This window comes from Amblyomma americanum, chromosome 1 (genome assembly GCF_052857255.1).
Source record: "Amblyomma americanum isolate KBUSLIRL-KWMA chromosome 1, ASM5285725v1, whole genome shotgun sequence".
In the NCBI taxonomy this organism is placed as follows: Eukaryota; Metazoa; Arthropoda; class Arachnida; order Ixodida; family Ixodidae; genus Amblyomma; species Amblyomma americanum.
This window is the reverse complement of record NC_135497.1, coordinates 546,638,660-546,659,238: the sequence shown is the minus strand read 5'-3', so window position 1 is coordinate 546,659,238 and position 20,579 is coordinate 546,638,660. Positions and strand designations below refer to the sequence as shown.

General features: G+C 44.7%; 1 protein-coding gene and 1 long non-coding RNA gene across 2 annotated transcripts; one reads left to right on the top strand and one right to left on the bottom strand.

The window, feature by feature from the left end:
* The first annotated feature begins 1,006 nt into the window (after positions 1 to 1,006).
* Positions 1,007 to 13,855, top strand: LOC144108031 (uncharacterized). The gene is made up of 7 exons (XR_013309463.1): positions 1,007 to 1,334; positions 4,890 to 4,996; positions 5,126 to 5,306; positions 7,627 to 7,741; positions 7,984 to 8,139; positions 11,866 to 11,973; positions 13,648 to 13,855. It is a non-coding gene; the product is annotated as an uncharacterized LOC144108031 (long non-coding RNA).
* A 1,071-nt stretch (positions 13,856 to 14,926) lies between these two features.
* LOC144129492 (uncharacterized) lies at positions 14,927 to 18,933 on the bottom strand. The gene is made up of 4 exons (XM_077663659.1): positions 18,535 to 18,933; positions 17,001 to 17,767; positions 16,052 to 16,058; positions 14,927 to 15,471 (listed from the first exon to the last, which is right to left on the bottom strand). The coding sequence occupies exons 1-4, from the start codon at positions 18,931 to 18,933 to the stop codon at positions 15,070 to 15,072; spliced, it is 1,575 nt and encodes a 524-aa protein (XP_077519785.1). The 3' UTR covers positions 14,927 to 15,069.
* Between the last annotated feature and the right edge of the window lie 1,646 nt (positions 18,934 to 20,579).

Sequence of the window (20,579 nt, the reverse complement as noted above, 5' to 3'; positions counted from 1 at the left end):
GCAGCAGTTCATCATTGCTGTTGGCCAGTGCTGAATGTTTTGGCATGGTAAACGGAATCATCCACCGAAGCGCGCGTCGACTGTTACTCGCCAGATTCTTGCAGTCCCACGAGGGAGAGCAGCTTTTCCGTCGGCTTCGTCGTCTCCTCTTTCGTGCAGGGCCACTGGCATTGTAACGCACATTCTGCATGATCGTTTTACTACGCACCGATGCCGCACGGGACAGCGAGCTGTTGTATGTACACTCCGATGCAGCGTTCCGGCCACACACATACACACACACACATACTAAAGACACGCAACGCGCAGGACGCACGCAGAGAACACGGAAGAACAAAAACCCATTCCATAGCGCCTGTTCATTCAACTCCACACTGCGCTAACTGCGCACATGTTTCCGACTGCGGGGCTCGGCTAGCGCTTCGACTTCGCCATGGCTAGCCATGGCCAAGCTTCGCTGCCGCTGGTGGTAATAACGTTCATGCAACGAAAAGAAAAAAACAATATATCAAACGATTCAGGTTGTCAGCTAAAAAAGCTACCGTAAAATTAAATACATCTTATATGTTTTTGCCGTTGTGCGCCTTTGCGACATCAGCGACGTGAGCTTGAGCGCGAATACGCGAATGGCGCTATGAATTTCCCGTGTTGCTCCGTAAATTGCAAATGGCGCGGCTGCGCCGCTAACTTTTAGACATGCTTGCAGAGGTAGTCGGTGCGAACAGTTGGAAGTTCAGTCGACTGGAATTGCTCAAGGAAAGTCAGCGGCACTGCATTTTTATTGTTTATGTGCATTGCGAGTGACTTTGGCGGCAGCCACTCGGCAACGTCGCCGGTTTGGCGAACTTGTGAGAAGGTGAGCCTTTTGTTCTCAAATTTTGAAAGCGGTTTTTTGTTTGTATTGTAACCCTGCGTCTCGTCGCATGTTATGTTCACGATAACATCAGTACAACGTGCATGCGCTTTCTGTCTCTATTTGAAGTAAAATTGGTCGATCAGCGTAAACTTTTGGATTCAATTAAGCACGAACTGTCCATGTTGGTACTGCGTGTCGAATGTGTTTTGAGATGATTCTGAGCGGGAGATGGTGTTCTGATAATTTGTGTACTACCAGATATAGTCTAGACATTTGAAACCATTTATCACACTGAAACAAAGTTGGAAAACTGTTTTGTGTTCATGCATCTGCTGTCCTTAAACTTGACTTTTCGGCAATCATTCGCATGGCTCCTTTGGATCTGGAAAATTGACTACTGTTGCCAGGGGTGCCTGGTAGCAGAGCTCCTGGGGACGCCCAGTGGGTCATTTGTTTGTCCAAGTGCCCAGTACCAAAGGTACCATTCCTGACATTTTTTCCCAGTCCGTTAACCTCATATTCCTTGCAAAGATTACAGTATGTAATCAGGTAGTAAAAAAATTGGTAACTTCTGCATATTTCAGAACAGTTCAGAGAAATGCACATGCAGCATCAGTATTCACTCGGTAGAATTTCTGAGACCTGGATTCATTTCTTCTAGGACTGTGGCAAGCAGTAGGTCAACTGTACATAAATTTATTTTCCTCTGGTGCAAAGTAAAGAGTGCAAACGTCATAAGACAAGTCTCTAGTCTGTTTCATTCTCACTGCATTTGGCCAAAGCATAATATGAAATGCTGTATGTTTTATGCCCTAGTTTCCTTTACATTGAGCAGTAGATATTGACAGTGAATAGCAAGGCAACTCCACTCACTGAAGGTTTTGCCTTCGGCAGCAAAACAGGGAATACCTTACCCCATGTGTTATCTCGACAGACTGAAAACTGCGATGGACAGCTGCGTCCACAGCTGCTATCACCTCCCAAGTGCATGCGCTCGTAAGACACATAATAACTCTGGATTGCCATTAACATAGCCTTGCTCATTGCAGTTGCCGATAAACACCTCATAAGTGGTACTATTATGCACTCTTTTCTTTGGCACTATGTATGAGCATTCTGTTTTCGCGCTTTCTAGAAATAATGCATGCAGTTTTGAACTGCGAAAAGAGAATTTACGTTTAACTAGATTGTCATGTCAGTATGTTACAGCCAAATTGTACATTGATGTCAGTGCTGGTGGTTTCTTTTCATTATTTTAGGAGAATGTTATAATTTTACCTATAGCAAATAATAGCCCTCAATAATTTTCTTATTTTGTCATGTCCAGTATTCTGATATGCTAAGCCACCAAAGCATGATTCAGAATGTTGTCAGAACTAAAGGCACCGAGTCTTTCGTGTCAGTAAAAAATGTGCTTTATACCCCTGTCACATGGCATTCCTCGAAGGCCTTTCCAGCAAAGGCACCATTTTTCACCAAAGGAGCGAAAGCTTAAAGGAGCAGCGATGCAGCTACACGGTGCAGCCCAAAGGTGAAAGTCGTTCAGGCTTAGCACCCGCTGCTATACTCGAGGTGGCTGAAGTGAGTGTTCTAAAATTAAAGTGGTGTATTCTGTTCATTCATTGAGCTTTGACAATTTTTTATTCTGATTGCTTCCTTAAAAGTACTGCAACAGCTACTCTCATCAGCAGGAGCAGGTTTTGTACGTGTATTGCCTTGGCCTCCATGGGCGCTCGGTGTTGCCGCAACACTTTCACTGTCTTGAAATTTGAACATAAAACATAAACACCCGTACAAAAAACCAAAGCCAGACACACCTTTCGTATTTGAAAAAAATGTTTTCAAACATTATTAGCTTATGTATTTTTTTATTGCTTTTACATTTTGACTTTGGATGGTACTGCGATCACAGCTTCTCGAATGCCGCGTCTTCGGGCTCCGAAGGTCTCGGTTGAGCGCCTTCGCCTCCAAGGCCCTTAGCGACAAAGGCGCAACATTTGTACCGGGTAGCTGCTCTCCTTACGCCTTTGGATATGATTCTCAAAGGCCTTTGCGGTGCCCGTGTGACAGGGGTATTAGTGTGGTATGGCTGCTTGAACACCTGTCCCTGGTATCTCACAAACTGAATAAGGAAGGGAAAAGCCTCAGGGTGCTTGCCGACGTTTCGACAAGAGGACTTGTCTTTGTCTGGCAAAGTGTTCATCATTGGTGGGGTTTAAATAAGGTTTTCACTTCGAGGCGAAAGGCCTGTTGTGTGGGACGAGGGTGCGATATGGGAAGGGCGTTACGATTGGGAGCATGAACCTTGACCAGGCATGATAGCTGCTAAAGAAGATTAACCGGTTGACCTGCAAAACTGTGAAAACAAAAAATCCCAATTCAGTAGAAACGAATCTCGGGGTATGGAGTGTGGATAGTGGGCTTGAATGGCTTTATGTCCAGCCACAACAGGTGGCTTGGTATGGCTGGCTGCCTTTTCCTGAAAAACTAGGATAAAGGAATTAAGGAGCATGGCAGAATAAAATACCAGGGGGGGTTGGGGGGGCAAAATAATTTGAAGTAAAAAGAGAAAATGAGGGCAGGTTCGGAGAAAAGGCAAAAAGAAGGGGGAGGGGGAGGAGTATGGCAGCGAAGGTTCCGAGAAGTGATGTCAGGAGGTGCAGGGCGTAAGGTTAAAGTATAACGATAAATTAAAGAAAGCAGGAAAGGAGGGGGAAAATGTGGGTTGGGAAACCTCTGACCATGTGCAAGGCCTTTTCAAATAATTATGCCAATTCCGGAATGTACAGAGCTGGCCACATTTAGTGCAAACATGTAAACGCATGGCCGCACTCTTTAGAGATCCACTGTGTGCGGCACAGCCACTCATCGCTGCAAAATGGCGCAAGAGGAGATGCACCTGGATGTGGTGCTTCGTGTCATCTTACACTTCGATGTGTGGCAATGTCAGACACAGTGGCCCAAAGAGCACAGCCATGTGCTCGCGTGTTCGCACTAAGAGTGGACAACCCTGTACTTGATTCTAAGTTTCCTCTGTATATGTTGACCCCAGACGAAAACAAGTTGTCTTGTCGAAACGGCAAGCACCCTGAGATTTTTCCTTCCCTTGTTCACTTTTTGAGTGTCAAGAAACCATCTGCCTACTCTCTCTGTACCATGCACTCCACATCTTGTACGGTTATCTTTGTATGTATACACCAGTGATAAATCATGAAGGAAATCAAGGGATTTGTATTGCTTAACACTTACTTTAAAGCTATATCATGAGGGTATAGTTGAAAATGTGCTACGGGGGCTTGGTTGTGTGTCGTGACTGGTTTCTCTTTATCAGGGCTACTTGACAGCCACCATGAAACGCAGGCTTTTGAAAAGTCGTTCCTCATATAAAAGAGTGTTTCCACTGTTACAATGGAAATGTTATTTGCTAAAAACTTCAATCATTGCAGTTCAGGGATTGATATTTTTCAAATAACTAACCTGAAGTTCAAAACCTGCAGAAGGAACTATGTAACTTTTTTCCTGCCTTAAAAACCCAGTACTTATTTGCCAGTTTCAGCAAGCAGAGGTCTGTTTCATGGCACATACTTTCCACTACCTTGCATGAAAATTGTGCAGTACAGGCCCACCATAAAACTAGGGGCATAGTATACTGCTTGTATGCAACTACTTTGGCTATAGACCATGCATAGCATGGTCTTAAAGTTATTCTTTTCATTTGCAACTGGTTCATAAAAGGCCTATTCTGGCAAAAGGCATTTAGCAAAATTATCTTCCTCTGAATGCTTCTAAGGATAACTTTAGTTCATTCAGGAAAATATATATTGACAATATCTCTTAAAGGCATGATTGTCCATATTAGCTCTTGTTACCTCACAGTATTTAGTTTTGTGCCTCCAGCATCACTGACTTGCATCATATGTTAAATAGAGTAGTAAAAAGCTCGCTGTTAGTTTAAACCACAACTCATGATGGGGCTGTGCACTTTTTGTTGTGTTACATGAAATATACTTATGTATGAAACAATTTCTTTCAGCTGCACCTCACATGATTCAAATTCCATCAGAAGAAAGGCTGCAACACAACATTGCTCACTACCTGTTGCTTTCCTAGCACATAACATGCCATAACAGCACATAGCAGGTAAGATGTGAACAAAAACAGTGCATGTATATGTTCCAAACATGCATTTTGTGTACTACCAACACTATGATATGATTAACTATGTCATGTAAGAGAGAGCACACAAATCATTTTTTGTATATATTGCAGCATGGTTATTTCAAGTTTTAAACTGGCCATTGAAACGACCCATTGTATCACCGCTGGTTACCCAATGGCACTGGGGATCGAACTCCACACCTACCGCTTGCGAGGCAGATGCTCGGACCACTAGGCCACTCCTGCGGTCCCCCCACTGATGTTGCTTACACCAGGCGCTGTTAAAGCCCCGGTATGTATGTTAAATGCATTTTAGAAAACCATTCACTTCCAAAGTACCATTTCATCTTTATAGCAAAACCACAGTTCGCCTAGCTAGACAAACCTGCTGCATACAAGCCAGCAGAAGGGTTGCACATACATGCTTCGTTAGGAAAACCAAAATCAAACAGAGCCTGCCCTTCATGGTGCATTATACCCTGATTTTGAGCAATGATCAAGATAGGCAGATGGTCATTTCATTGGACACTTTCATGATACATTCGTAGAATCGAAAAGACAAGTACTATTGCAAAATCTTCTAACAGTGTTTATTCTCAGAGAAAACATATCATGAAAAAAGTGTTGGATTAGTTATGGTGCACCTTGTATGGGGAAAGGGGCTCCCACTTTGTGAAAGGCTTAATTTTGGAATAACGACAGCGTTTAAACTAGTTGGGTTACCATGTTTAGATAGTGGATGTGCTCAAAAAGACACTGGAAGTAAGCGCACTGTGTGGAAATCTCTTTCTGTATCCTTGTCTTTTCGAGCGCTTTCACGATCTAAACTTAATTTTGCAAGAGAGCAAGGAAAACAAATATTTAAATTCTGATAATTAAGGATAAAAGATCATGTTTCATTGTGTTGCTTAAAGTGTACATTGTATCACTATTGCTGTATTGCAGCACTTCTGTCGTGGCCTTGCATTGCAGCCTCTTGACTTTTGTTTATATAATAGGCAGTCCTTTTTTTCATTCGATTGCAACACTTTAGGAGTTACTACAGAGTTGCGTGGTAGCGAACTCTCAGATTAACGGTTTGCATTATTACGCCCGCATAACTTGCTAAGTGTTTCACTGCAGTCTTGTTACTAGAACAGCCTCTTGAAAGTATTCAGCCTGGTGGTCATTGAGGGTTACTGTTCACATATAAAAATGCCGGATCAGCTGTATACTCTTTACAGCTACCAGAACTGTGGTACATTTCATGACATGCTGTCTGAAGAGTGCTGGAGCACCAGACTGGGGATTTGGATGAAACAATTTTCAAATGTGTGCTCGGTATCACGCTGTTTTGTTCCAGTTGTGGAGAGGTTTTCTTTTCATATTTGTTCTGTCAAACATTTAAATTTTGGGCAATATGTTGTTGCCTTTATCTTGTGTTCTCTTTGTTGTTGAGGTTTAGTATTTTTGGCACAAGCACTCCACTCTATTACTTTTCAGTATAATTTAAAATTTGTAGGGCACGTCATGAAGAATAATACTTCTACTTGAATAATCTGCATGTGTTTATGTTCTCATTGTTGATATAAAAACTTAGTTGAGACAGCTTGTATTTTAGCTCTGGCTAGAATTTTTAGGAGAGCCTCAGTAACATAATCACATGACCAACACAAACTTGGTATTATTGTTTGTGCAATGAAAAACAGTTTTAAAATGGTTATTAACAGCTGTCAGTGTAGGACTGGCCTAAAATGTTTTGTGCTCTATGTAGCTCTTCTCTGAGGCAGGATTAATTCATCTGCACCTGCAGCCTGATACTGCCAAGATACCAATTCTTGGGTGAACTTATGATTTTTTTTCACTGAGCAAACTTGCATCATCTTGAAGCATGGAACTTGAGCTGATTCTTAACAGCTCTAGTGTAGCGAATTTCATTATCCTCATTGCTTAGTTTACATTCACCTCAGGACAATGGCCTTTTCCAGTTTAATTATCTGTGTCTTGCACCAGCTACATGCCACACTATCAGAAATCACCTAATCTTATCTAGTGAGCTTATAATCAGCTATCTCCTGCTACATTTTCCTTAGGGTGAAATTCATTTTGTTGCGATACAATGCACAAGCTGTTTCCTGGCGTGGTGCTCAGCTTATCTGGAATGAAATGCTTGGGAAATGGGTCTCTGATTTCACCTTGAGTAGACGAAATTAACTTGTGCTAAGGCACTCTTTGGCCACAGATGCCCTTGTGCCATTAAAATCCATCAAATTCATTATGTTGCCCTAAGATACCATTGGTGATTCATTCTCTGCATTGTATGCCCTGGCCAGATCCATTTTCTTCTTTTAATTTCTGCCAGAATATTAACAACTTCCTTGTTCATCCCTGTTATGGTTTCACTCGGTCAGTTGTTCTATTAATAATTATAATCACTTTATTGAAAACATATTTTGGGCTAAATGGCATCAAGTTTGCCACTCTGCATAATGATATATATGTTTGGTCTTGTATGTCTTTACTTGTGTGGTAATGTTTATTTTGTGCTCACTGTCTAAACAACCTTATTTGCCTATGATATCCTAAGCCCTTCTATACCTATTTTCCTTCCCCCTGGCTCTTTTTCTTTTCAGTCATTCCTCCTCTTTCCTTTACACCGGCCATTGGTCACAAGGCTGCTGTGGGAACGACAGTCAGCACTGGGCCCTTTTTTGTTCATGGAACCTGCACTGCTACTATTAGCACATAGTACGTTATCAGTATTTTTGTGATACTGCATTTATTGTTATTTATGAAGTAGTTGGCTAAGGCAATGGTAGCAGTGTTGGATATTGCAATATAATAAGCATATATCTCACTTGCAATATATCAGTGTGTTCACTATTACACTACCCTCTATTTCTTTCAGTTCAGTTATTTGGCTATAGATATATTGTGCTGCTTTCCTAGTTTAGTCCACTCAAACTAAAACTTTGCTCTTTGTGTCACAGGTAGAATCTACAATGATTGCTGCTCTGTGTCTTGTAAGCAGGAGGCAGTGTTCAATGGAGCCATGAACTTTCCTTGGAATTGAAAAGCCTTTGCCGTATTATGCGCTGAACCACGAGTGTGAAGAGGAAAATGTCATGCCTTGGATTTCTGCGGAGGTGAGCCATTGCGGTGAATCCACCAGCGCGAAAGACAGGGATGAGAAAGGAGACAAGACAGGTGCTGACTCGCGACTATAGTTTATTGACGTGAACAGGGAATATATAAAAAGCCAAGCAATACCATAAACCATGTAGTTACAGATAAGCATACAGGACAACATGAGTCAAAAATCGCCCTCAACATTTCCCTGATCGAGGTAGTCCAACTCATTGTGTGTTAACACGATAGGCAAAACACACATTCTTCACGGAGTCATAAGATGTGTCTAGCCTCGATAATCTCCCATTTAATCTCTCTGAATTTACTGCCAAAATGCGTGTTGCCAAAAGGAAAGTGTAGCAGACTTCACATCCCGTGCAGTGTACAGCAGAGTTACCCCAACCACCTAGCCAAGCCCCTACCCTCTTGTGTTCCTGTAGTCTTACATTCATACACCTTCCAGTTGCACCTACGTAAACCAGACTACAAGATAATAATATTTGATACCACATTCATTTTACAAGGTACATATACATTTCACTCTACACGTGTACTTTTCTCGAGCCACATTCACAGAATTATTCTTAAAATTTTACATGCTTTAGACAACGTATTAGGGGCCGAGAAAGCCACTTTTACATCATACCTTCTGGCCAGATTTTTCAAATTGTGCGACAATCTATGTACATACGGTAACACAACTGGTCTTTTGGCATCTCGCTGGCTGGCCCCAGCCAGATTGTGCCGGTCGCCGCAAAACTGTCTCAGCTTCTTTAACAATTTATCATATGCTCTTGCAGTAACAAGGTTTGGAAATCCTGCATTCGTTAACCTTAAAATCTGCTCTTGGAAACTAGTCGTCATGCTGTGAAAGCATAATTTCATCAATTCTGAGCCCGCGCTAGAAAGTGCAATGCTATCTTTCACTAGCTTGGAATGGCCGACATGTAGCCAGGTAGCAGCTTAACACTCGCCAGCACACATGAAGTGTGCTGAACATCAAGGTAAGGTCCAGAAACCACAGCTCTTTTTCTTGGGACATTTGCTCCAAGGTAAACCTGAGATAAAGGCCTTGCTCCTTAAACAACTTGAGAAGATGTACAGGTCCCGAACTATCACAACCTTTATAAAAGACCAGAAAATCATCGACATAGCAAAACATTTTTCCCCCAGCCCATGCACATTCTAGACAATTATTCTATCCACACTACTCAAGAAAATATTGCTTAGCACAAGGTCAACCTTTGAACCACTACATATTCGAGACTTTAGAACACATACCGCACTGCACTACTCTACAAACATGCTCTTCAAATAAATGCTATTCAATAACATGCTCTTCAGATAAATTTCAGAAAAGGATTCATGCAAAATTATCTCTGGTTATTTGCAAAAGCATCTGTCTACTTCGCATCTTGAAGATCCATTTCTTGTACTCAATTCGCAGTGTGGTTGAGTATCTTAAGAATGACAATCCAGCGGATTGTCTTGTGATTAGTGTCGTAGTAGAACTATTTTATTCTATCCCGTATGAAGATCTTGTGAAAAGCTTATGAATGTGTATATCGGAGCACAACGATGAGCTCGTGTTTAGGAATGGGTGTGTAACATAAGTCTTTTTTGGCACTTGCCTCCTTTTATTTGAAGTGAAGAGCATGTTTGTGGAGTATGGCAGTGCGGCATATGTTCAAAAGTCTGCTAAATGTATCGATTCGAAGGTTGCCCCTGTGCTAAGCAGAATTCTCTTAAGCAGGGTGGAAGGAATGATTGCCAAGAAATTGCATGGGCTGGGGGAAATCTTTCGCTACGTCTATGATTTTCTGGTCTTTTACAAAGGTTGTGATAGTGTGGGACCTGTATATATTGTGAACTTGTTTAAGGAGCAAGGCCTTTGTCTTAAGTTTACCTTGGAGAAAATGTCCCAACAAAAAGAGCTGCGGTTTCTGAACCTTACCTTGATGTTCTGCACACGCCATGTGTGCTAACGATATTCACCCAGGAGTGTTAAGCAGCTACTTGACTGTTGGTCGAACGATTCTCAGCTAGTGAAAGATAGCATTGCGTCGTCAAGTCTAGGCTCGGTATTGATGAAGCCATGCTTTTACAGCGTGACAACTGGTTTCCAAGAGAAGATTTTAAGGCTAATGAAAGCATGATTTCCCAACCATGCTATTGCAGAAGCGTGCGATAAATTGTTAAAGCTGAGCATATAAGATTGGGCAAGTTGGTCTGACATGCTAAAGATAAGAATGGCGCAGCATCAAGTAACGAGGACAACAGGAGAGCACACCCACACACAAGTGCCATCCTTGGAGCGGATGCAGAATCTAAGAGCGTGTACTTGACATTCAGCGTTGGCAGCCAAGGATCGGGCTCGTTCAATCTTTAGCGTTCAAATCCGTGTTTCCTCGTTTCCTTGACTGTCAACGCTGAATGTCAAGCACGCGCTCTTGGATTTTGTATCTGCTCCAGGGTTGGCACTTGTGTGTGGGTGTGCTGTCCTGCTTTCCTCGTTACTTGATGCTGTGCCATTCTTCCCTTTAGCATGTTAAAAGCTGAAACCCCTTCGCAGGGACTGGCATGATCAGGCTGGGGTCAGCCAGTGAGATGCCAAAAGACTGACGTTGTTGCAGATTGTTGCAAAATTTGAAAACTGGGGCTAGAAGGTATGACGTAAAAATGGTGTGTTCGGCCCCTAATAAGTTGTCTACAATCTGTAAAATTGTTAATAATTTTGTGAATTTTGTTAGGGAAAAGCACATGTGTCGAGTGAAACGTGGCAACATATATGTGCCCTGCAACCATTGCATGCATTGCATACCATTATCATGTGGTTGGGTTTATGTTGGTGAAACTGGAATGTGTATCAATGTAAGACTACAGGAGCATGAGAGGTATTTGGATATTGGTAGGGGTTGTAACTTATCTGCATATTACAAGGGATGTGAAGGCTGCTAGCCATTCCTTTCGGCAACACGCATTTTGGCACTACGTTCACAGCAGATTAACCAGAAAATTATCGAGGCTAGACACATCTTATGACTCGGTGACGAATGTGTGAGTGTGCTGCCCCTAGCGTTAACATGCAGCGGGTTGGACTGTCTAGATGAGAGCAATGTTAAGGGCAATCTTTTACTTATGTTGTGATGTAGCTTATGTGTAATTGTGTAGTTTATGGCGTGTGGCTTTTCTGTATATACTCTGTTCACTTCAATAAACTTCAGTTGCGAGTCAGTGCCTGTTTTGTTTCTTTTCTCGTCCCTGTCTCGTGCTGATAGATTCAAGTACTTGTAGAGTAGATTCACTGAATTGTGTACTTGCAGAGGCTTGTGAAAAAACGAGAGGAATTTTCTTTCCTTTATGCGGAATGGAAGGTTGAAATTTTTTTACTTAAATGTTTGCAGCATTAAATTCTATTCGGAAAGGTAAAACCCACTTTATTGTACATTTTGTGTGCAATGGTGCCGGTGGCTGCATGCAACTGAAAACATTCGTCCAGGTTATCTAGCTAGCATCCTTCTTCCTTGTGCCACATTTTCTGAAATAATATTTTGTCAGATTTATTTCAATCAGAATTTCTAAGAACATATTGGTGATCACATAATTTGGTGATCACTTATGACATAATTCATAGCGTGATCATTGGTATTTTTTAGTCTGGGGCAGTACAATGAGAAGTACATAGTATATAGTAAAATTAAATATGACCAGTCTAACATAAACAAAACTACTTTTTTTTAAAGGAAAATTTTGCTACCGAAATGCTGGAGTGACATGGCATTATGAAGACGTGGACAGTGTGCTGTATTCATGATGGCACGAGAACTTGCGTACAGTGCTTCAGGTAACTGGTGAGTACCTTGGTGCTGTGCTTCTGCTAATGTAGCCAAATTATGTTTTTAATCTAAGAGTGTATCTGAAAACTTAAGCAAAAATTGAGTAGTATTTAGATATTCTTGCACCAGATACCACTGTGAGAATTAGTTATTAATGATGTGTCTCACATGTACCCTTGTCTGCTGAATATAGTAAGCATGGCTTTCGAGCTGAGTGCCTCCGACGTATGAAAAAAAAAATGGCCACTGGGCTGCTCCACAACGCGTGGAGCAGCCCAGTGTAGCACATTCAGGCTTCATGGAGTGGAGAATGAAGGCAGTAAATAATTTAAGAGTAGAAAACACAGCACAAACCACAGGACCAGGAAACTGACAGGACACACCGACCCTGATGACACTCTTTGCATGAAGGGTGTTATAAAGTTGCCTGTCATGTAGAGCAAGATGGAGGTCGCACAGGACGGGTGTGAGTTGATGCAGACACCTGTCATTACGTAGTACTCACTGTAGAACTCGAGCAAGAAGCAAAGGTAACAGCTGAGCATGGCCACTCTTGTGCTTTCCTCCGCAAGCAATCTAGAATTGCACTTAGAAATCTTTTATGCTTTCTCTTGACATATACATCATTGCTGCATGTGGCGAGGAAAAGTACATACCCTTGATGTCAAGTGACAGTGAACTCACAGGGCTGGTAACAGCTCACTGAGGTGTTGTGGTATATCTACAGGGCACCTCATGAGAACAAAGAGCCCTTGAAGGAATTCTCTCAAAGTTTGTTGCCACATGGACCTCTTCGTAATCAATGACTCTAAAAGGCAAGCCCTCCTTTAGTGTCACAAAAAAAGGCCTAGGACATGGGTCTTTTTGCTTCTCCATTAGTGCCAAAATGTTTGCTAGCGAGATCTTCGCAGATATATAATTATTTCACAAAATGTCAAGAAGGAGACTGAAGCTGCACCAAGCAGTACCAGTAAAAAACTTATCACAGCTGTTCAAAAAGCAGAAAGACTCATGCCTTCATCCTTATTTTGCATCAGACACATGAGGACACTTCATCTTTCTGGGTCATCATTTTAAAAAGGTTCACATGGCAACGGCCTTTGGTTAAATTTCTGCCAAGAGCCCTTTTTTTGAAACTTGAGCATCCGTTCCTTGTGAGGCACACTGCAGAGATATTGGAATGCCATAATAAAAAGCGTCATAATCTGCCGCAACGGGCATGCCCGGGGACTTTCACTTCGTCTTGTCTTGCCTATAACAAATTGGATGGACGATAAATTCGGCAAGCGTCTCCCACCTTTTTCAGATGTTACCAATGTTCCTTGCTCGCTAAGTTGTGCATTTAGTACTATGTACAGAAAGGCACCTGCATTGAATTGCATCTGGCCCCCATCCTGAGCTACTTTCTATTTGCACAAAATGATAAGCAACTGTAAAGACTTTCATGCGCACAGTGCCGCCCGGGAAAGCTCATTTTGTCTGCTTCTTTCTGGACCTGTGGTTTTTACTGTTTACTGTTATGAGAAATGAATTTTGGGCAATAAATTATAACGGGTTGGTTCTCGGTGAATGGCTTTTGAAAGCTTCTACTAAAGCCGATTGTTCAATAGCGGATGGTTGAAATGTATTTGTGAAATTTATATTTGGTGTTGTGTGACCACTAAATGAGGATTTTTTTATGCTTTTCAGATGGATCCGACAGCAATGTGCAGATGTACAATGTGTGTAGTTTGCCATGAAAATAAAACGTATGTACTTGTACTCACCCAAACACTTACCACTCTTTCATTCTAAGCTGCATTCTTTGTACGTATGCACTACATAATATGCGTAAAGGAAAGCCTTGTACATAATACTTATTTCTTCGGCACCTGGACGGCTATATCTGCAGTGAACATTGCGGGCAGAAGCTATACGAAGACGCATGTTCATGTACTACAGAAAGTACATAATTACAATACAGATAATTTCCGCTCTAGATGAAATGACTTCCGAGTAAACGGAGGACGTATGCATACACATTGCGGAAACTTCAATAAGAACAAAACATAAGCATTCGTTGTGAAAAAACGATTTCGGTCTCGTGCATAGCATGGCGTAACTTTCCGTTACCAAGAATGTGACAGTCGTCATACGGAGTCTCTGTTTCTGACATTTAGTCCGTACTTCATGCTGTGGAAAACCCTCCGGCAACGCATTACCAGCGGGTTTCTCTGTACTGCGGAGCATTTTTTTTTACAGTGTAGCCTCCCGAGAGACGAGTCTGTTACCAAGCTGGTTCTACTCTGCAATTAGACACCAGTGGAAATATTTGATCCAGAGGAGCAGGGTAACAAACACGGCGTGAGATTAGTCCTGTGACTAACAGACTTACGTCTGCTCAATGGTACCGCGGTGCACGGGGATGAACTTCGTGTCTAGCTTATCCGACTATACTTTTTTCCTCGATAAATCACCCTCCGATGTTATGCACAGATCTGGTACCGAACTCCTCCGCAGTGCAGCCCTGCGCCTCTCTCACTGATCTAGCCTGCCGAGCAGTCAGCATATCCATTCGCTGCAGCGCTCCATTATCGCTGTGGAGAGAAAATGTCTTTTGGACCTCGTGACAGAATTCACAGATCTCATTTACGTGTTCGTGTGCCTGGAAGAATTACTTAGCAGTAGTCAGTCCAGCTCAGCAAGCGTCTTCAAGGCGATGAGTTTGTCTGCAGGGCCCTACTGATCCTCATCAAAAGGATACTCTATTTTTATAATAACAGGGCCGTTTACATGTATTCTACAGTCTATTCAGGTATGTCTGGTGGGTAAAGACCACTTGTCGGGTTCATGTAAACGCTATCGGGTCGAGTAAATTAGGCAGCGGAATGAGTCGCTGTTACATCGTTACGACACACGTGGCGTGTCTTACTGTATACGACAGTACGCCGTTCGAAGGTTGCAACATGAATCTTTATTGCTTCCGGCTCGGAGCGTATATATACGAACCAGAGAGAGGGAAAGGGGAAAGGGAGAACAAGGGAAGGATATCAAGCGATAAACGCACGTGCCGTCAGCGCTTGCAAGGCAGTCTGATTGCGGCTGACGTCACTTTACAACATCTCTTCTTCCTTAATAGTGAAGTCGCTGTACTGGTTTTCTTTGACGTGTAGAGCGCCGCAAGGCTTGGGGTGATCTGACGGGTTCAGCGTTGCTCCCTGCGAGTTCCGGCTGAAGTTCATGCTCAGGTTCTGTTATGCCCCCTTGTTCGGCTGGCGTTCTCGGCAACAGTGGGTAGTCGCTAGGAGTACCTGTTCTCGAGTCTCGTTTTGCCGCTTCTTGGTCTTTACCAAACGGTGGCGTCGCATCTTCCCGGTTCCGCACCTGGTCAACATGTCGTCTTACTGATCCGGCTGGTGTTCGAATGCTCACCACCCGAGAGCCTGTTGTAGACTCTACAATTCCTGGAGTCCATTTCTTACCCCTTCCGAAGTTGCGGGCGTACACGGTAGCTTCAGGCAATGGCAGTGGCCACTCGTCTGCTTCGTTCGCTGGCCCTGCGTGTACAGGAGGGAAACATGTATCTAAACGGGATCGAATTTTATATCCGAAGAGCAGCTCTGACGGCGATTTTCCAGAGCGGTTAGGTGTCCTTCTGTAATTGAAAAGGAGCTTGTTTATATTATTTTCCAGCCGCGCCTCACCAATCTTCTTTAGGCCGTCCTTAATTGTCCTGACAGCCCTTTCTGCTAGGCCGTTCGATTGAGGGTGATATACAGCTGTGCTCAGATGCGTTATGTTGTTCCTCTTGACAAAAGTAGCGAACTCGTCAGCGGTAAACTGCGTTCTATTATCGGATACGATGGTTCGTGGCGCGCCAAATCTGCAGAAGATACCGCGCAGGCAGTTGATTGTGCATGAAGCGTTTGCTTGTCGGAGTGGCACAGCTTCAATCCACTTACTCTATGCGTCCACGACCACGAGTATCATGTTCCCTGGAATAGGTCCCGCAAAATCGATATGTACCCTTGCCCATTTTTCAACAGTAGCGGACCAGCCTTTTGGCGTTGCTGTAGCTGGCATGGGCAGGTTTTGAACACAACTCTTACATGACGCTGTCACTGCCTCTATTTCGCGATCTAACCCTGGCCACCAGAATGACGGTCTAGCAACCGCCTTCATAGCGGGCGATCCCTGGTGCGTCTCATGCAAAAGGTATAAGATGCGACGTCGCGCCTCCATCGGAACGACTACTCGCCGGCCCCAGTATAACAACCCGTGGGCGAAAGAAAGCTCCAATTTCTTGTCAAAAAAAGGTGCGACACTCGTGTTAAAGCCTTTCGCGCAGGGCGGCCAACCGTTCTTGGTGAATCGCATAACTTGACTCAGAGCAGGGTCGCCCGCAGTCAACTGCCTTAGCTCCTCAACTGACACAGTTCCCTCATCGAACACACTCAATGCCAGCAGATAGTCTGGTTCGTCGGTTGTGGCAGTCTACTAAGGGCGTCAGCGTTGAGGAGTTGTTTACCAGGAGAGTATTGAAGCTGATAGCGGAATCCGCCTAAGTACAGCGCCCAGCGCTGTATTCTGGCGGCTACCAATGCTGGAGTTGGTCGATCCGCCTTCAGCAGGCCCACGAGCGGCTGGTGGTCGGTGACCAATACAAATTCTCGGCCTACGAGATAATCACGGAATTTGGACACTCCAAACACAAGAGCAAGGGCTTCCCTCTCAAGCTGGGAATAACTTCTCTCAGCCCTTGTTAGCGTCCTAGAACGGAACCCGACAGGTTTGTTTACCTTTCCGAATGTATGGAAAAGCACGGCACCTATTCCGTCCTGTGAAGCGTCACACTCTAGCTTGAGGGGTCTCTCGGGATCATAGTGAGCCAGCACTGCCGCTTCCTGAAGGCATTTTTTGCTGCACAAAAAGCTGCTTCTTGCGCATGTCCCCAGAACCAACGTGTGCTGTTCTCCAATAACTTGTACAGCGGTGCAAGTACGGAAGACATGTTGAGCACGAACTTCGAATGAAATTTAATCATGCCCAGAAACGACCTCAACTGCTGAACATTTTGTGGGTTGGGGGCTTGCGCGATTGCTCCAACATGCTTCTCTATCGGGTGCAGACCTTCACGATCAATTTTATGACCCAGATACGTCACTGCCTCTTGGCGAAAGCTGCATTTCTCAAGTCTGAGCTTCACTCCATGCTCAAGAAAACGCTGCAGTACTTGTCGTAATCTGTCGGTGCTACCAAGTTTTTCTGATACCAAAACGTCGTCAAGGTAAGCCTTAACACCTGTCAGGCCCTGCAGAACTGTTTCTATTTTCCGCTGGAAGATGGCAGGCGCGGAAGCTATGCCGAACGGCAGTCGGTTGTAGCAAAACAACCCACGGTGTGTATTGATTACGCACGTCTTCCTTGAGTCCTCATCGAGGGGGACTTGGTTATACGCGTCTCTTAAATCCAGCGTGCTGAAGCAGTCCCCACCGTTCAGGCATGCGAAGATGTCATCAATAGCTGGGAACGGGTACTGCTCCAGTTCACAGACGGGATTCAAAGTCACCTTAAAATCAACGCAGATTCTAACCTCGCCGTTCTTCATTACAGGCACAATGGGAGTAGCCCATTCGGCGTGCGTTACAGGTGACAGTACTCCAAGCGTTACGAGCCTATCAATCTCTTTCGAAACTTTGTCGCGTAAATCATATGGAAGGGAACGGGCCTTACAAAATTTCGGCATGTTGCCTTCCTTGAGCTTCAGATGAACAGGGTGTCCGTAAATTAGGCCCAGCTCGGGGATGCATGGCGGGGGTATGGCTGCTTCCTGGACCAGAGTTTTGTTGCACTGATACGTTCAACACCGAGGTTCCTGCGTCATTAAACTTGGAAATCAACTCCCGTCAACAAAGGCTCGGACCTGAACAGTTCAGGACCATCAAGGAACTCTTGACCTCCTTGTCGTTGTAGGACACTGATATACTCAGTTTCCCTAATACTGGAAGTTGTCCAAGATAACAGGACAGTTTAATGAATGCGGGTTCTAATTGCGGCCAATGTTCACGGTTTTTCTCAAAAATCTCTTTGGACAACACAGACGGGTGAGCCGGTGTCCACAATCATAGGTACGTCAATGCCACACCATGTGAAAGTACGAAGAATAGGTGGTGGTAGCCGACCATTGAAGGGTGCGGTTAGTGTCCAAATGTGCGCATCGTCTCCATGTTCCTCAGTAACATCCGCTGTTACTGCAAACGCTTCTCCTTGCCTGCATTGTGAACGTGCCTTTGGGCGTCCTTTCCGCACGTCGCTTTGGCACATCTTCGCCAGATGGCCGTAGACACCACAGCGGTAACACCTCGCTTTCGCCCAGCCGCAGGCGTTTCTGTTGTGTTTCTTACTTCCGCAACGCCCACATACTGACAGCAGTTCATCAGCTTGTCGTGCATTGACCTTGAGTACGGGTTCAATGTCAGAAGACATCTTCTGTGTATCGTTTTCCGCTGCTTCTGCTGATATGGCAATTGTTTCAGCCTCCTTCAACGTCAAATCTGTTTTCGCTAATAGCTGCTTCTGAATAGCGCTTGACCTCACGCCACAGACGATTCTGTCGCGAAGCATCCGGTCTAGCATGTCACCGAAATTACAGCCATCCGCAATCCGAACTTCAACGATGAACTGTTGAATGGGCTCATCTTCCAACTGGCAGCGATTGAAGAACCGATAGCTCTCCGTTATTTCATGACGCTTGGGGTCGAAGTAGGCATCCAAAACTTTGACTGCTTCCTCGTACGTCAGCGAGTTTGGCTTCCTCGGTGCAACCTGTCCTGAGAGCACTTGCACGGTGCGCGTACTCAATGCTGCTACCAGCAACGCCCTCTTCTTTCCCGAGTCGCTGACGCCAGTTGCCTCAAAATAAGCTTCTACCTTCGTGATGTAGGCCTTCCAGTTGTCGGACTGGTCATCGTATTCCGGTAGTTGATGATGAGCCATGGTCGGTATTTCCGCGGCCGCTGTTTCCTGCTTAACTGCCTGGCTTACATCATTTTTCACCTCAAGGGTTCTTTCTGGCCTCGTCGCCACTGTTACACCGTTACGACACACGTGGCGTGTCTTACTGTATACGACAGTACGCCGTTCGAAGGTTGCAACATGAATCTTTATTGCTTCCGGCTCGGAGCGTATATATACGAAACAGAGAGGGGGAAAGGGGAAAGGGAGAACAAGGGAAGGATATCAAACGATAAACGCACGTGCCGTCAGCGCTTGCAAGGCAGTCTGATTGCGGCTGACGTCACTTTACAACAGTCGCCTGGTCCACTGTGAAGCAATCAGGTTAGCAGAATGCGAGAGGAGAAATTGCAACCTGTTTTGTACTGGCGTCGTCGTGCTTCCCAGACGGTCAACATTTAAAGTAGCAAGATCCGCATCCGGCTTCCGCGATCCGCCGCCTTTCCATTCGGGCACTCCACTACTCGGCGCTAGGCGTCACTGCAGTCGTGGTGGCAGTGACAAGATCGAGTTGATGTAAACGCCAACTTGTCCAGGAGGGGTGGCGCGCGTGTGGGTGCGTCACGGAATCGCGACGAGTGATGTGTGTGACGGATGCGGTGCAGTGGAAACACTGGAACACCTGATGAAGTCGAGAGTGTGACGGAATCCCGTCTGGCCGGGGGGATACATTTCAAAACAAAGAGACGCCGACCAGTAAAACGAAAAAATTGTATTGACGTTTCGGCGCCCAGAACGGGGGCCTTGTTCACAATGGAAACACACCAAGAGGGTTCGTCCTTTTTAAAAGCTATAGTAATCGCCGTAAAGATCGCGCGTAAATCGGGTTAAGATTGCCCTCGTTACGATTAAGCGTGTGAGCCGTTGTCTGTATCACCAGGGACTCGAGATGAAGCCGTGATGTTGTCAGTTTCTCTTTTTCGATGATTCTTGCTTTTTCCCAATCTATTCTGTGATTTGCCGTCACCGCGTGCTCTGCCATGGCGTTATTGCGGGTATCTTCTTTCTGCACATCACGAGCATGTTGCTGTAGGCGCTTCTTGTAACTTCCGGTTTCGCCGATGTAAACACCGTTGCAATCTGCACAAGGGATGGCGTAGACAACTCCTGGGAACTTCTCTTTTGGCAACTACTGATCTTTAACGTTCATCAGTTGTCGCATTTTCTTGACAGGGACATGGGCAACTTGCACGTCATACTCTCGTAATACACGGGCGAGGCACTCACTTGTTTTCGGCACATAAGGAATAGCCGCACGTTTTTTGGGCGGAAGAGGGGCGTCCGGATGACGAGGCCGTGACAGCCGTCGTTCTGTGGACCTGATGAAATGGCTTCGGTAACCACAGCTAGTGAGATCTTTTCGTACCCTTGACGCGTCCGCAGCGGCGTCAGTGGTGTTTGTGCATATCTTCTTGGCCCGCTGCATTAAACTGCTCACAACGGCTCTTTTTTGGGCGGCAGGATGGACGGAACTGAAATGTAGGTAGCGGCCTGTATGTGTAGCCTTTCTATACACGCTAAACGACAACTTCTGGCCTTTCCTTGAGACGAGGACGTCCAGAAAAGGCAGACTGCCGTCCACCTCTTCTTCCAACGTAAACTGAATGGCGTCTTCCTGGCTGTTCAGG

Excerpts from the sequence above, each read along its gene's own strand:
- LOC144129492 (XM_077663659.1), bottom strand. The coding sequence starts at position 18,933 with ATGGCTCATCATCAACTACCGGAATACGATGACCAGTCCGACAACTGG. Across the intron at positions 17,768-18,534 it reads GCGACAGAATCGTCTGTGGC|GAAGCAGCCATACCCCCGCC; the intron begins GTGAGGTCAAGC and ends ACTCTGGTCCAG.